This window comes from Castor canadensis, chromosome 16, assembly GCF_047511655.1.
Source record: "Castor canadensis chromosome 16, mCasCan1.hap1v2, whole genome shotgun sequence".
In the NCBI taxonomy this organism is placed as follows: domain Eukaryota; kingdom Metazoa; phylum Chordata; class Mammalia; order Rodentia; family Castoridae; genus Castor; species Castor canadensis.
Genome location: NC_133401.1, coordinates 84,639,219 through 84,656,718, shown reverse-complemented (window position 1 = coordinate 84,656,718; position 17,500 = coordinate 84,639,219). Strand labels below are relative to the sequence as shown.

General features: G+C 47.6%; 1 protein-coding gene across 3 annotated transcripts in view; it reads right to left on the bottom strand.

Annotated features, from left to right (window-relative positions):
- The window catches only part of Dock2 (dedicator of cytokinesis 2), a 378,635-nt gene that overhangs the window by 352,684 nt on the left and 8,451 nt on the right, over positions 1 to 17,500 (bottom strand). Inside the window, exons 1-2 of one of the 3 annotated variants that reach the window (XM_074057758.1) lie at positions 16,111 to 16,367; positions 3,350 to 3,433 (exon numbers count right to left, since the gene is read on the bottom strand). The exons of 1 other annotated variant lie outside the window; for it this stretch is intronic. In XM_074057758.1, coding sequence (XP_073913859.1) covers positions 3,350 to 3,433; positions 16,111 to 16,195 — 169 coding nt within the window. In that variant the 5' untranslated portion in view covers positions 16,196 to 16,367. Of the gene's footprint in view, positions 1 to 3,349; positions 3,434 to 16,110; positions 16,368 to 17,500 lie in introns of those variants that run through there. One more of the 3 variants, XM_020164385.2, reaches the window with a different exon arrangement.

The following is a 17,500-nucleotide window of genomic DNA, read 5'->3' as shown; positions in this document are numbered from 1 at the left end:
GCATGTCCTTCATTTCCTAGCTACACAGCGACTGCATAATGGATCTACTGAGTGTTCGGCTTATTTGAGTAGGGGACAGAGAAATGGAGAGACAGAACTCCAAACTGCCCCCTTCTCCAGGCCTTGTTTCAACTGGGGAGAGGGAAGAACATCACAAAGGATAAGAGAGTAGAATCTTTGGATGTCATTAAATATTGGGAACGAGCCCAACCAAAAAAGACTGAAGGTTGTGATTTAGAAAAAAATTAAAATCCCAAGTTTATCCCTCCCACGAGGAGTTCCTACTGCTCAGCGAGACTTCCAGGTGCTCTCCACACCCACTCTTGATGTCTAAGGCCCAACAGTGGGTACCTTCTGACCACGAGTTGATATCATCACTCCATGCTAGCTTCCTAATGAGATCTACTCACGTCTAAGGTTACACGCCAGATTTTTGTTTCCCTCGTTCATCAAACTGAGTAAATTTAGCCCATAGGTGTATTAGTCAGTGTTTCATTACTGTAATGAAATAGTTGAGATAGACTTCAGGGTCCATGGGAATGTGTGTGTATATCTCTGGGTCTGTGGTCTGTCTCTGTCCCTTTCTTTGTAAAGCCACCAGCAATCAGTCATGGGGGCTCTACCCTCATGACCTCATCTTATGACTTTCCAAAGGCTCTGCCTCTAAACACCCCGGTCAGGTTAGGTTTCCACCTTCTGAATACCATCAACAGAGGCTTTAAGTCCTGCATGAGTTCAAACCCCAGCACGAGGCAAGGAAGGGCCAGCTCCTTGAAGGCACCCAGATATTCAGCGTTCGGGTTACCTGGGCCGTGTTTGCGTAGAGAAGTACCCGCCAGTGTAACACAGCTCTACCTAACAGGGGAAGGATGAATGAACACAGAGCACCTTCTGTAAGCCCAGCACCTTCTTCATTTTCTCTTATTTTATCCTCATCACAAGCCCAGGAGCAAGGTGGTGATGACTCATTGACAGAAGCCACCTAGGGGGGACACTCAGCTGGTGGGCCGGGCAGGGCAAGCAGGAAACACCTTTCTGACTCAAAAGCCACCCTCCTCCTTATGCTTCTTTTAGTGGGGATAAGGAGGTTTTAAAACTATTGAAATAACAACCACCTTCCACCCACCCAGAATTTAACCATTGCTAACATCTGGGGATATTTTCAAAACTTTTTTTGTCTAAAATTGATATTATAAATAATTGAAACTCAGCAGAAAAAAATACGTAAGTTTATCTGTTACAGAGCAGAATTTGATGTACAAACAACAGGATTGCACTGTGGGAAGGGCAGGGTGTCTGGAAACGCAGACCCAAGTCTCACCCACTTTGTGTGGAAAAGCTTTTAAAGAGGCCAGACTAGGGCTTTCCAGACCCTGAACACCGAAAAGTGCATTTTTCCCCCTACGTGTAACCCCAAATAATGTGATATAACACCAATAAAATAATATAACCCCAAATAAAATTATATATCACCCCACATAATAATATAATCCAAAATAAAATATTATCACCAATAAAATAATATAGCCCCAAATACAACAGTATATCATCCCAAATAATACCATCTCAAATAAAATAACATTTCATCAAAGAAAATAATATGATAATATTACCTCAAATAAAAATGGTAAAAAAGCCCACGGTAACTCTAAGGAAGGTGAGCCATTCCCACCCCTGCCCTGTGATGACTCTTTTAAAGTTGTTTTGAAAGATTAAATATAAAATTACACTGCTCCCAAAAGGTTTTCTGTTTGTTTGCTTTTTTGGTTTGCATCTGTGTGTGTTTGTCAGTGTGTACTTCTATGTGGTCATGCCTTTATATGCATGTGTGTGTGTACACCTGTGTTTGTATGTGTGCATATCTCTGTGTGTGCGGTTGCATGTGTTCGCAATCTTTGTGTTAGTATGTGCGTTTGTGTGTATATATATGTGGGTTTGTGTGGATGCATGCCTTTGTGTATATAGGTGTGTGTGTGTATGTATGCATGTTATGTGATCTGTGAGTACACACAAGCAACCCTGCACAAGTCTGCAGCCAGAGCCAGGGCTCTGCTGCCTGGGAAGCTGCAGGCAGCCAATGTGGCCCTGTGGGTTGACATGAGGAGCCCTAGGTACATGGCTGTTCCTGTAAGACCCTCCCCTCCTTTGGCTGCTGCTTCCCAGGAGAGGCCTCCACTGTGGCCTGCCTGCCTCTGACCACCCTGCTCTCATCTGCTGGGCTGGGTGGGGAAGGGGTGGCCTGTGTGCTCAGGCAGCTTCCTTCCCCTCACCCTCTACTCCTTTCTCTCCCCATCTCCTTCACCTGCCACAGGAAGCACATGCTCTGAGCCCTCCATACAGTGTGGGAGGATCACAGTCAACCTGGCAGGGGAGAACTGAGGTGGTTCAGGTGGGCCACAGTGGGGATGGAGAGCCCATGACCACGGTGACACATTAGCTCATTCGGTTCTTACACCAAGCCGTCTTTGCAGTAGCAAGTTTCTCAGTGACACAGGTGGCATGTGGATTTGCAGCATCCCGGCTCAGAATTCAAGGCCATTAGCCTTTGTGCAGATTTTCAGAAGTACAACCTCCTTCCACACCAGCAGTGTGGGCAGACACAGCCCAGCAGACACTTAGCTTCACTAGGGGGTGGCACCTTGGTGGTAGAAAAGAGGTGCCACTTTGCCAACACACAGCCCCTGGGTACATTTGTGCAGCACACAAACCACACCGCATGCACAACAGTCTTCCCGGAGTCGGTGTGCAATTGATGGTACCCTTCCAAATCCTAATATTGCTAATTTCCCTCACAGCAATATTTCTACCAAAGAAGCCAACGAATGGCCCCACGACCGTGGCAAGGGGAGACCATCAGAAAGAAGCCCCCAGTTAGACCGTGTGGTGAAACAAAACCCCTGGATAATCAAGTATTTTTGTCCAGTAAACTCTAGAGACATTCACCCTCCAAAACCCTCAGGTGCTCCAGCACCTATGTACCGTGGCTTGTGTCTGCATGGAGCCCATGCATGCCTACTGGGATCCTCAAATCATGTGTGGATTACTGGTGACAACCAGTGCGGGACAGATGTTGTGGAGATGGTCATTACACCGTATTGCCTATGGGCTAATGGCTGGACTTGTTCGGTACAGGTGCGATGTTCTTTGCAGTATCTTTCCAAGTGTAGTTGGTTGAAGCCGGGGGTGCAGGGCCCGTGGGTGCAGAGGCGGACTGTCCTAACGTTAACAAAGTGAACTTAAACAGATTGCATATGTGCAGTCTGGAGAGAGTGCTGAAGGAGCCTGGTGTGCACTTGGGGTTCCACAGACTCGGGTCCCACCCTCTGCAGGGTGTGTGTGGAGGACTCACCACCACAGGTCTCCTGAATGCGCACCACATCGCCGATCTGTAGAGTGAGCTGGGGGGCTCCACTGCCTTGGAAGTTGTATATGGCTGTGAAATAGGAGAGAGGGACAGTGAGACCACTTGCCCTTGACTCTCTGCTCCCTCCAGGTATCCCTGCCTTGTGTCCACCCCACAGCCACGAATCCCACATGGGCCAAACAAATCCAGTGCAGAAACTTTGCCTGGCACAGCCGTCGGCCCAGTCCCAGCCGGCTCCTCTTGGCCTCCACTTACTACCTGAACCTGACTCTCACCCAGGCCCTGTACTGCAGCTCTGGATTCACCTCTTGCTCATGCACCTTCTCAGTCTGTCCTCACAGCACTGCTGAGGGGATGAACTGTGGTTCCAGAGAGGAAAAGGGAGGCACTGAGCTATAGAGCAATTCAGCCAAAGTCAGCAGGCCAAAGAAAATCTGCACCCAACTTCCACCTCACCATCCACAAAGATGGCCACTCTCTGCCCCATAATTCCTCCATTCCAGAAACAGCTGCCTAAAATGCCTGACTCCTCATCCTCCAATGCCACAACCTTCATTGTCTAAGACGTCACAGCTGCCTCCCACCCAACTCGAGCCAACTTTGTTCCGCAGCCTTCACCAAGGCAAATCCTTTGGACCAGATCCTGCTCCCTCCAGAAGGCCCTCCCTCGCTTCTCCAGACCACACCGACACCCCGTTCCCTAATGGATGGCAGGACTCGTGTGGGTACAGAGCATTCAGGAATGTGCGTGCATTCCCATCCCCACTGTCAGTTCTCGGGGAGCAGGAGCTGGCTAAGAACCTACCCAGAGATCCCCCTGTACAGCCAGAGCCTCCACAAGTCACTTGGAACAGGATATCATGTCACACCACTGCAGAGCTGAGGCCCTGCTCGGTGTCACCTGCACCCAGCCTCCACCCCGCATCACAGCAGCAGTCTTGACGATGGTAGCCCAAGTCTGGTGTGGGTCCCTAAAGCTGCCTGCAGCAGAGCGGGCTGCATCCCAAGGAACTGTAGTTATGTGCTGTGGCCTGTGGGCGTCCCCCTGCAGGACTAGCGCTAAGAGCCTGCCTTGGTTTCCCTGTGTCAGAACCCTGTCAGGAAGAGGAGCAACTCTGCAGAGGTCATTGATCAAAAACACCTAAAGGCAAAAGAGCTGCCGGCTCCCACGTGGAGCAAAGGATGTAGGACTGAAGAAAAAATAATCTGCCTAAAATCCTAGCAAGCTAGCTGGGAAAATGAGAGCTTGGAGAGCACCCACATGTACCAGGGAAAGTCATGCATGAGGGTTAAACACAGACTGGGAGAAGATGCAAAAAAGTCCTGAACTGTCTCCACACATGCAGAAGGGAGACTGAGGCAGGGCTCTGAGAGCTGACTAAGTGCTGAGGCCCCAGCACGCTCAGCCCAGCTACAAAGGCCAGACTTGTGTTTCTCTGGACTCCAGGCATTTAGAGAAGTCAGTGACCATGTATAATGAATGAAAGAGTCTCCACCAAAATGCTGTTAAAATGTCACCAACCGCCAAGGACCTACAGCCCAAGTCAAGCAATGTTGGCAAAATAGCATGATAAAATATTCAACACGTCTAATTTTCACCTCAAAATTGTGAGACATTTTAAGAAACAAGAAAGTGTGGCCCAGTCACAGGAAAAAAAGGCACTAAGTGTAATGTACTTGAAAGAGGACAGATATCAGACTTATGTTTGAGACTAAACTTCAAATCTAAGGGTTTTTTCGCCTCTGAGCAAAGGAAAGTATGAACAGAGAACAAAGAAAAATGATGTCTCGGAAGACAAGAAAGCATAAAAAAATTATAAAATTAATTTTATTTAATTATTTTTATTTTGCATTATTTTTTAAAAATTATTTTGAAGAGTCAAATCAAAATTCTGGAGCTGAAAAGCACGATGAGAAACCTGAAAATTTCACTAAAGGAGTTCAATTGTAGCTTTGAGCAGGCAGGAGAGAGAACCAGGGCCTTAAAGACAGGTCGGTTGAGCTCAGCTGGTCGGAGGAGCCCAAAGAGAAAACAAACGAAATGAGCAGAGGTGAAGACACCTGTGGAACACTGCCGGGCACACCAACAGTCACAAAATGGAGTTGCAGAATGACAGGAAAGAGTAGGAACAATCTGAAGAAGTAATGGCCAGAAAGTACCCAGCTTTAATGGGATACACACAGACAGGAAGCGCAGTGAAATCCGAGCAGGAAAAACTCAAAGAAATGCACATTGAGACATAAGAACCAAACTGTCCAAAACCAAAGCTCCTCCAAGGCAGCAAGACAGAATCACATGTCATCTACAAAGGCGCTGATGAGATTAATGGGTGACTTCCCATTAAAACCATGTAGCTGGAAGGCAATGGCTAGGCGAATATTTAAAAAAACAAAACAACGACAAAAAAGTGATGGGGGCTCACGCCAGTAACGCTGACCACTCACGAGGTGGTGATCTGGGAGATCATGATTCCAAGCCAGCCCAGGCAAAACATTACTTGTGAGACTCCATCTCAACGAAAAATGCTGGGTGTGGTGGTGCATGCTTGTCATTCCTGCTACTGGAATAGGAGGATCGTGGCAGACAAATTCAAGCAAAAAGCAAGACTCTATCTCAAAAACAATCACAGCAAAAAGGGCTGGGGGAGTACCTTGAGTGGTAGAGCACCTGCCTAGCAAGCTCAAAGCCCTGAGTTCAAACCCTAGTATTGAAAAACCCCCAAAAAACTGCAAACCACCAAATTCTATATCTCACAAGAAATAATTATACAACTTGACAATGGGCACACAATCTGAAGGTAGAATTTTTGGTGATAACATGAAAGGAGAGATGCAAGGCTGCACAGAAACGGACATTTCTGCACACTGTTGTTGAGTGGCATTAGCCCAAATGTAAGTGTTAATAGAAATCACCAGGTTAACTGCTAACAAAATAACTGAAAAACACAAAGAAAAGGAAATCCAAAGGGAATCAAAACCTAACATCTGAGAAGCTGTCAGAGTGGCTCAAACAGTTGAGCACCTACTTAGCAAGTGAGAGGCCCTGAGTTCAAGCCCCAGTGCCGCCATTTTTGGAAACTATAGTTAAACACAAAAGAAGGCAGTAATGGAAAATTAAGAAAAATAAGAAAGTAAGTCCTTCCTTACAAGTATTGAGTTTAAATGCAACCGGATTAAAGATTAAATAAACCCTCTTTGAAAGGCAGACATTGGCCTGAGGGAGTGGCTCAGAAGTGCTTGCCTAGCAAGTGTGAAGCCCTGAGTTTGACCCCAGTAACACTAAAAAAAATGTCAATAACAAAAAGAAAACTTGGCAAATATGCATAAATTAAGCAACATAGTAAAACAACCAATGGCTCAACAAACTCACAAGGGAAATTAAAAAATGCTTTGAGACAAATGAAAATGAAAACACAACCTACCCAGACTAATGATGCAGTGAAAGCATTGATCAGAGAATAATTTATAGCTGTAAGTCTCTACTTTGACAAAGAAGAGAGAGCTTGAATCAATTTCCAACTTTCCACCCTTTAGGAACTAGACAAAGAAGACCAAACCAAACCCAAAGATAGAAGAAGGAAGGAAATAAAGTGAAAGCAAAGGTAAAGCAGAGAACAGAACACCAATACAGAGACTCAACAAACCAACAGTTGGTTCTTCCACATGATAAACAAATGGACAACCTTTTAGCTAGACTAAAAAAGATAGAGGCCTTAAGTGATCGAAATCATAACCAAAGCTTGAGGATCTCAGTACCAACTTTTCAGAAATGAAAGGGATTGTCAGAGGATGCCATGGACAACTGCACGATAACAACTTGGATGACTTAGAAGACATGGACAAATTCCTACAAACAAACTACCAGCCCTGACTCAAGAAGAAGTAGAAAATCTGAATATAACAAGTGTTCAGATCAGTAATCCAAAGCCTCCCAAAGGAGAAAGCCCATAGCCAGATCACTTCACTAAGAATCCTACCAAGTATCTAAAGAAGAATTAACACTATTTTTCTCAAAATCTTCCAAAAAGTAGAGGAGGAGGGAATTCTTCTAAATCATCCTGACGCTTACAGTGTCCTGGCCCCAGGATGAGGAATTCACAAGAAAAGAGAAAAATCCTTATAAATATAGAGGTAAGCCTACACAAGACACCAGCAAAATGAACCCAGCAGCAGATTAAAAGACACCATGACCAAATAGAATTTATCCCAGCAAAAGCAAGGATACGTTTTGTATGTTGTTCAACATACCAAAAAAAAAAGTCAAAGTAATATACATCCCATTAACAGCACAGAAGGAAAACTACATGATCATATCGGTTGCTTCAGAAAGAAGCATTTGACACAATCTGGCACCATTTCTTGATTAAAAAAAAATAGTCAACAAATAAGAAATACATGGAAATTTATACGAGATAAAAGGGATTTATGAAAATCCTACAGCTAACATTATAGTCATTGAAGGAAGGCTAGACACTGTCCATGCCTAAAATCAAAAACAAGGAAAAGATGCCTGATTTCATCACTTCTATTTAACAGTTACTGGAAGTTCTAGCCAGAGAGATTAAAAGGGAAAAAGTAGATATGCAAAGAATTCACCCCATATGGAAAGAGAGAGAGAGAGAGATGGATAGATAGATGATAGATAGATAGATAGATGGATGCATAGATAGATAAATAGATAGTAGATAGATAATAGTTATATATAAATAGATATATACATTGTGTGCATATTATATATACATATATGTAAGAATATTAGAATATTATACACAGATATATGTAAGAAAATTGTACACATTCTTTAAGGTACAAGAATATATTTCAAAAACTATGTGAGCTAAGAAATAAATTCAACAGAATTGGCTCTATTTATACACTAGCAATGAACAATCCAAAAGGAAATTAAGAAAACAGCTTTACTTACAATAGCAACAAACAGAATAAAATATATTAGGACACATTAAGCTAGGGAAAAAGACTTTTACACTTAAAACTACAAAATCTTGCTGTGAGAAATTCAAGATCAGGTCCCAGTGGTAAAGCACTTGCCTAGCACGGCCTGAATCATGGGTTTGATCCCACAGTAAAGAAAAGGAGAAAGGAGAATCCTAAATGAACTAAAGCACTCTGTGCACACAGATTGGAAGACTTCATATTGCTCTGATGACAGCATTTCTGAGGAAGCTACAGATTTAATTCAATCCTTGCCCGAGCCCCTACCACCGTTTTCTGCAGACACGGAAAAGCAAATCCTAATACTCGTATAAAATTGCAAGAGACTCTCAAAGAGACAAAATATTCACGGGGAAAGAGTTAAGTTGAAGGTCTCATGTTTCCCCATTTCCAATTTCACTACAAAGCTATAGTAATCAAAACAGTATGGGGTGGCCTAAGAGTAGACAGAGAGCTTAGTGGTCTAGAACAGAGTTCAGAAATACACCCATGTTTCTCTGGTCGTTGACTTTCAACAAGGTGCCACATCCATCCATGGAAGAAGAATTTCCACACCACAAGGTGCTGACCTAGCGAGGTGACCATGTACCAAAGATTAAAGCCAAGAGCTGACTTCATGCCATGTGGAGACCTGAGCCAAATGGATCAAAGGCATCAACAGAAGAGTTCAAACTAAAACCACTAGGAAAAATACAATGGCACTTCTTCATGGCCGAAAAGCTCAAGCTGTTACCAAAAAATAAATAAATACATCGGGCTTCACTGAAATTACAAACTTTCTGCATCGAAGGTCACTCCCAAGAATGCTAAGACAAAAAACATGGTAAGATAAGACTAGAAAAGAGAATATTTGCAAACCCTGTATCTGACAAAAGCCTAGAACATCCAGAATATATATAAACTCTTACAATTCAATAACAAAAAGACAACACAAACCAACTGAAAAATGGATGAAGGACTTGCAAACACAGTTCTCCAGGGAAGACTCACAAATGGCCAAAAGACACAGGAAAAGATGGTGGTCTCAACAGTCATTAGGGAAATGTTAGCATGACACCCTGGCACACCCACTGGGATGGCCTTGACCTTCTTTCACCTGGAAACGATTTGTTGGGGACGTGGAGGAGTTGCAGCCCTCTGAGTATCGCTGGTGGGGCTGTAACACAGCTCTGCGGCTGTGGGAACAGCGAGCCGTTCCTCAGAGAGTTCAACAGAATTAGCAAATGACCCAGCAATTCTGGTGCTAGACATACACTCAAAAGAACTGAAGCAAGAGTTCAAATGAAACATGAATGCTCAGCGGGGTGTCTACCTGCAGGTGATTGCCTAAACAAAAACGTGGTACCTGCACACAAGGGAATATTATTTGGTCAGAAAAAGGAACAAACAAACCACCAATGCATGCTAGAATACAGATACATCCTTGAAAATTTTATGCTAAGTAAAAGAAAAGTAGACATTTTTGTACCATGTATTGCTTGGCTCCATTTATATGAAAGATTGGGGGCAGAAAATTCCACAGAGACGAAAAGCAGCCCAGTGGGTGCTGGGCGATGGGAATTGGGAAAGTTTTACAATGGGTCCAAGAGCTTCATAAGAGGAATGAGAATCTCCTGTAACTGGATGGTGGCGATGGTTTTATATTTGAATGTGTTCAATGCCACGAAATTGTGCCCTTTACAATGGCTAAAACTGGCCAGCAGAGCGGCTCAAGTGGCAGAACACCTGCCTAGCAAGGTGTGGCCCTGAGTTCAAATTCCAGTACCACTCAAAAAAAAAACCCCTAAAATGGCTAAAACAATCAGCCCAGCCATTAGGTGTGTTTTGTCACAAAGGAGAACCTACACCCTGCCAGGTGGCCAGGTGCTATGCCAGAAAGGATAGGTGTGTGGGTGTGCAGGACAGTAGCCAGGCCAGGGAGGGTGGAGCCCACCCTAGCCCAACCCTTAATCCCACCCCCAACCCCAAGCTCCGCCCCGGCCCCCCGGCCACGCCCTCAGATCACCCTAGGCCCACCCAAGACCTGCCCAGCCATGCCCCTCGGGCAGTCCTTGGTCACTCTCTCAGCCCTGCCCTCCCCCCAGCCACGTGCTGGCCACGCCCTCAGTCACAGCACAGCCCTGCCCTAAAGTCCTACTCCTACCACACAAGCAACCATGGAAGGAGAGGGACAAGCTGCCCTTGAAGGGTCTTTGGTCACCAGGCTCCAGCAGCAGTGGCAGCAGCAGGAGCCCACAGGCTCCCTTCACTGACTGCATGGGTACTCGGGGCCCTGGAGGTACAGCCACTCTGAGAGCTCACCAGATGGCAGCTGGACCCACACATGGGGGTGACAGGAGGCTCCCTAAGCCCTCCACCTCCCACACAGGGCTGCGATGAAGATGAAGAGGTCCATGTGGGGATGGGAATTGGGGAGCAGCAGCTTCATGGAGGTGGAGGAAGGCCCCGGTTGACCCTCCACTTGAGGGCTTTGAGCCTGCTGCCACCGCCCACAGGCAACAGGGCCACTTCCTTCCCACCAGGGCAGCAGGCACCAGCTGCTCAACAGACCCACCCTGCCCTTGCCCTCTGGCTCCCCGAGCAGGCAGCTCCAGGCAACTGTGACCCAGCACACAGGACCCATAGGGACCAAGTAAGAAAACTGTACCTGAGACAGGTTTTCACTTCCCCAGAGAGACTAAGTGTGCCAGGCTGGGTCACCTGGAAGTGCATTACCTGTGGCTACCCTAAGAACTAGCGTTTACCAAATTTTCACCACGTGGTTCTCGGCTCTCCAGCACACTACTCGTTACTCCCCCAAATCTCCTTTTAAGCAGGAAGTGTTTTCCCGACTTGAAGATAAGCAAACTCAGAGGCACACAGACTTTAGCTTCCCGAAGGGGCTGGAGCTGGGTGTACAGGCCTGTTCTTTACTATGGTAACCAACTTTTGAGGACAAGGACAGCAGTCTGAGCTAGAAGTGGCCAAGGTCCAGGTGGACAGTCTGCTCCGTCTGTGCCCTTGCACTCCTCATGTGAAATGGATTACCGTGTATCACAGACACTGTCATCTCTTCCTCCTCATCTCATTCTCTTCCTTCTCTCTTCTCCCCTTCTTCCTCCTCCCAGCAAACATGTCTGCCTAAACCAGACCAAAGACACCAGAGCATGCAGCTACCCAGGCTTGTCTCTGCACAGGCTTCCCAGCCAAGCGAGCAGTGCCGGCTGGCCCCAGACCTGGGGCCAACTTGCCAAGGCCTGTGCCCGGCCAAGGGCTGTCTACTGGAGACAGCACTTGTAAGCCACTTCAGACAGCCTGCTAGACAAGCGACTTCACCTCCAAGCCTGAGCAATTCCAGACACCAAATAGCAGAGATGACAGTCCCAACCTTACAGGTGTCAAGGAAGAAAGAAAAATGGAGTAGCATTGATCAGAGCACATAAAATGCAGTCAGAAGGCCACAGTTAGAGCTGGTCTCAGACATCATCACAGCCAAACTATGAAACTGGGCTGCCTACACAGAGGGACCCACATGTACCACTGACCTTGGTAACTTTGTGGAACCTCTCTGTTGTCCCAAGATTGCCTAGAGACAGACACAACCAATCCCGTTCTGAAGAGACAGGTGAACTCTCCCCACCACTCACTGTTCCTAACGAGCACCTGATGAAACCACGCCCCCTGTGACTTTCATTAACATAACTGCCACTTTGTACAACCTGGGAACACATTCATACCTGCTTGAATCTGCGTTTCCCAGACCACAGTCCTAATGAACCCCCAAAGAAATGTGATTCCTTTTGTCGTTAAATAGGCAGATTTTACTGTCAGTCAACACAGAGTCCCGAAAAGGCTGGTCTGAGATGAACACGCATGAAGGATTTGACCCTGTGTCTGGCCACAGTACCGCTCAATAAATGATAGTTACTTTATTTTTTTAGTCCTATCATAATATCTCCTAAAGCAGTCCAGGCAGAACTACACTGACAGCTTCCAAGCTACATGTCACCTTTAAAGCCACACCCCTGTGCCCCTGTGGTCTGCAGCCAGTGTTGCTGTAGGTCAACACTGAATGAAGTTAATCCTTTGTCCAAGAACAAATCTCAAGAGAGCCTCAGGGGACATGGAGGCTTCTCTTCCCCTGCCTAACATGGCCTGTGTTCATTTCCTCCACACCTGCCTGCTTTCAAACCGTGTCCCCACTTCTGTCTCTTGGATGCACTCAGTCTGCCGTGTCCTAGGAGGGCAGACTTTGCTCCAGGGCAGAGATGGGCCACAGGGCTTGGCCTTGGAGCTGTCAGGTCCCAGATGCACTGAGGTTGCCAGCAGAAGAAAGCCATCCACAGCCCAAGATGGCCTCTGCATGCTAGAATATTAGGTGCAGCTGTCACACATCTGGAGGTTGGCACCTTGTATCTTGCTCCCCATCTTCTGATGGCTTTCCTTGGGACTTTCTCCCTCACTGTGTCCACAATGTGAGAGGAGAAGGTTCCAATGGATGGGCTTAAGAAGATATCTGACACCCATCTTAAAGCCGGGTGCTCAAAGGGACAGTCTGCACGTGGCTCCAAGGATGCTCTGGCTATGAATATGAAAGTCACTGACGCTGTCATTTAATTTGCAAGTGTATTTCTGCTTTGCATAGGGGCCTCTGTTCTCAAGTGTTCGCTGGGGGAAAAGCAGACATTACTGACACAGGAAGTGGCTTTCTTACGAATCCCCGATTCTGTTATGTTTTCTAAATGACTAACAGGAAACTCTGAACCAGAATGCCACCCTGTGCTAAAGTGAGATAGCTTCTCTCCCTGTGTTTCTGACCAGTTGTAAGAACTGGTCATCTTCCCCTCTGCCTGAGGACCTAACAGTGAGTGATGAAACAGCAGAAAACAGGAGGAAGACACAGGACAGGGTCTAAGTGAAAATCACACTGCCTTGTCCCAAATAAAGGATAGACAAGTGGGGGAAGGTTACCCACAGCCCTTGGGCCCTCATCGCACAGATAGCCACCACAGCTCCCCCATCACAGGAGGTCCCCATCCTGGGACAGTAGTGACACATTCCCCATAGAGGACGTGACCCTGTACCAAAACGCTATAGCCAGGAGCCAAGGCAGCAAATGGTTTTCTGACAAGCCCACCAAGACCAAGGTCCTCATTGTAAGGACTTTGAGGCAGATGGAACTCCTAACAGGGCCAGCTACTTTGAGGCAGATGGAACTCCTAACAGGGCCCCCGCAAAATCACTTTAATACTCCCTAAGTGTATTAAAGCATTCTGCTCACCAAGAGCCCCAATCAAGAGAAATAAGGAAAAATTAAATTCCACTGTTACCTCATGGGAGCCCCTAGACGCAGCTAGAGTAGGGTCTCAGGGTAAATGTACAAAATTAGCAAATAAATTCAATGTTCCCCTTATTTATAGGTGAGGAAACAGGCACAAAAGACAGGACAAACAACTTATTTACCAGAAAGATGGAAACATAGATAGATAATCCAGAAGGCTAAATTCTAACCACTGTACACACGGGTTTCCAAGAAAATTCTAGACATTTATGTAGTACACATTGCGTACCAGGCACACAGTCCATGGTTTTCTCAAGATATTCGTGGAAAGCCTCCTGTGCGCTCACTACTGTCTGGGCACCGAGGTTACAGTGATGGGTGATACGGACGTGCTCCTTAGAAAGGACGTCTAGCAACCTAATCATCACCGTAACCCTGGTTCCCCATGGAACGCTCAAGAAACTCAATGTGTCAGGAATCTTTCAGGGCCATGAAGCTAGAAAACCATAGAAGGGGGATTCAAAACCAGAGTGGAATCCAAAGTCCTTGCTTCCCTGAGCAGCCACTCCTGGTGTCACATTTTAGTGCATAAACCCTAGACTTGTTCATGCCCTCCAGCCTCTGAGACGGTAGAGGCCCAGGCTGTCACACTGTCTCCTGAATCTCCAGCTGAGAACAGCACCTGCCCCACGGGGGGCAGTGATCAGCACTTCCGGAGCTTTGCATACTTGTTGGACTGGAGGGTTAAGAACGAGCTGAGGGTTAAGTGTGCACCTTCCGGCTGCACGCTTTCTCGAATTTCTTGAGATTGCTTCAAAAGATGCTGACCTAGCTTGTCTGTCAATTTTTACTGCAGCCACAAGTGCCCTGTGGTCCTTCAGGATGGATTTGTCGCTCTTTTGGGGCCCTGCCATTTGCTGATATGTTTGAAAACAAAAGCTTCTGCCAACACCAAGTATTACAAGCGTTCAGACACGGGGCCAAATAAGAGGAACCAAAACAATAATGGAGAAAGAAAATGTAATTTTCTGAAGCTGACTTCTCCAGACCCTGAACTGGGCTTTGGGGAGTCTCCACTGCAGGGGAAACTGAGCCAGCCGGCAGGTCCACCTAGGATTCAAGTGCAGTGTGCTCAGCAGCATTGCACAAGCAGCTCCAGAAGTCTCTGGACATAAGGGAGGGCCATGTCACCACGAGATGACCCCATAGCCACCAGCCAGGCCTGAGGAGGAAGGGCGGGAGCACAGGAGGGGAGCTCTTTCCCCAACCAGAGAGAGCAGAAGGACCAGCCACAGCTTACCTCCAGTGAGCTCCTCCTACTTCACCTCCCCACCGTTCTTGTAGTGGGTACAATTGTTACCCTCTACCTGACAGATGAGGAAACTGAGGTACTGAAGACAAAAAGGACCACGCCATGATTTTACCACAGGCAGGAGGCCCTGGAAGCACAGCCTCCACTACTGTGCCCCCTGCCTCTCACCTGCAGAGGGACTCCTGGGTCCTGAAGTGTGCTAGGAGCTCTAGGTCCCTTCTTGCATGGCGAGGACAACCTGGGGTGTAGATCATTGTGCTGTCTCTCGTGAGTCACAGTGACATGCCTGCCACATGAGGAAGGCTGGAAAGCCCGTGTTCTAGGTCAGTGATTCTCCATTTGGGGCTATTTTGTCTCCTGCAATTATTTTTGCTTTGTCCCAACTCAAGGCAAGGTGACAGGTGCCTTCGATCTCTGGGTCGAAGCCAGAGATGCGGCTCAGCTCTCTGCTTAAGTGTGTCCTCCATGGGTTCCTGTGCTGGAGACTTGGTCCCCAGTGTGGCAATGTTAGGAAGTGGGGGAACTTTTAAGAGGCAGAGCCTAGTGAGGGCAGTTAGGCTACTGGGGCACTGCCCTCCCTTGGGAAAGATTAATGCAGTTGTCATGAGACCCCAGGTCCTTCCTTAGAGAGGACTGCTATGAAAACGGCAACCCGGCCCCTCCCAGGCTCTGGCTTCACATGTCTGGACATGTGATCACTCTTGTTTTCCTTCTCACCACTGTGGCAACCATTGCCCATGAAGCTCCTGCCAGATGCTGAACAGATGAGGCTGCCCAATCAACTGTAAACTCGTAGCTTCCAAAAGTATGACCTACGCAAACCTCTTTTCTTAATAAGTATCCAGCTTTGAGTATTTTGTCACAGCAACAGACTAATATACCATCCTACAGGGCAAAGGACAGCCCTATGTCAAAGAACAATCTCACTTACAACATCAGGAGTGCTGAGGTTGATAAATGGTGCTCTGGTATTGCCCACTGCATCTCCAGCACTCTCACAGGCACACACACCTCACACACTGCTATGCTCACACAGATGTTAGAAGAAGGCTTTTATGATGAAATCGACCAAGCCTTGCCCCACTCCCTGCCCTGGGCCAAATGCAGAGTGTCCTTCCTGCAATCTGCCCAATCCTGCAGGCTAACACTGTGAGGGGACAGCTCCCGTTCTTGCCCCCCGCAGCTCCTGTGGATCTAGTTGAACAGACAAAACAAACTCACAAGAAATAAGGAGCCGTCTGAAAAGTGAGATGCCAGCTACCAACCACAGCAGCTGTGGGCTCGCAGAGGAAAAGGGAGGCCCCATGAGGGAAGTGAGACTGGAGGAGGAGGGAGGAGCAGAGGAAGGGCAAGGGGAAGGACTGCAGCCAGAGCCCTGAGGAGGTGTGGGAGGGGTGGACAAGGCAGGGAGGGAGGAGTTTGGTTAGCTCCAGTGGGACAGAGAGCAGGGCCTTCAATTAAAGGAGACACAGAGTGAGAATGGAGTTTTGGGCCAGTGGCCACTGCAGGGGCCCAGCAGTGGAGCAGAGCCCAAGGGCATGCCATTCATTGGTGTCCTGCTCCCACAGGGCCTGGCCTCCTAGCAGGGAAGGGGGTGGGGTGGGAACATGAAGACAAGATGGAGTAATTAAGTCCCCTTGAACTTTGTGAGGCCATAGGAAACTGAAGACTTCCTACCCCTTCTCTCCCCAATCCTCTTTCCTGACTACTCATCCAGCCACTCATCCACCCGAACATCCACCTACTCACTCATCCATCCATCCACCCACCCGCCCAATCATCTACCCACCCACCCACCCAGTTATCTATCCATCCACTCATCCAACTGCCCACCTGCCCACTCACTCATCCATCCATCCATCCACCCACCCCTCCATCCACCCACCCACACACCCAGTTATCCATCCATCCACTCATCCAACTACCCACTGCCCACTCACTCATCCATCCATCCACCCACCCACCCATCCATCCACCCACCCACACATCTACCCACTCACCCAGTTATCCATCCATCCACTCATCCAACTACCCACTGCCCACTCACTCATCCATCCATCCACCCACCCACCCATCCATCCACCCACCCACTCATCTACCCAACCATCCATCCACCCACCCCTCCATCCACCCACCCACCCACCCAGTTATCCATCCATCCACTCATCCAACTACCCACCTGCCCACTCACTCATCCATCCATCCACCCACCCACTCATCTACCCACTCATCCAGTTATCCATCCATCCCATCCAACTACCCACCTGCCCACTCACTCATCCACCCATGCAATCACCAGGTACTTACTAATGGAACACTCGCTCTATGCCAGACACTGCACAAGACAAGAGCTAGATGCACAGCATTCCCATCGCGGGCTTACTACAATCGTACATGACACGGCAGTGACATATGACGGCAGAAGTCACAGTAGCAGGAAGCAAGGGTGCACCTGCCCCACCTGAGACACACACATGATACTTATAGTGGTGCTCCTTGCTGCCACATGCAGAAAGAGAGATTCCTCCTGGATTGGAACCTTCCTGAAGGTGGGGCTCTGGACTCCAAGGAGGACCACCCACAGCAGTAATGTACTGAACAGAATTGACTG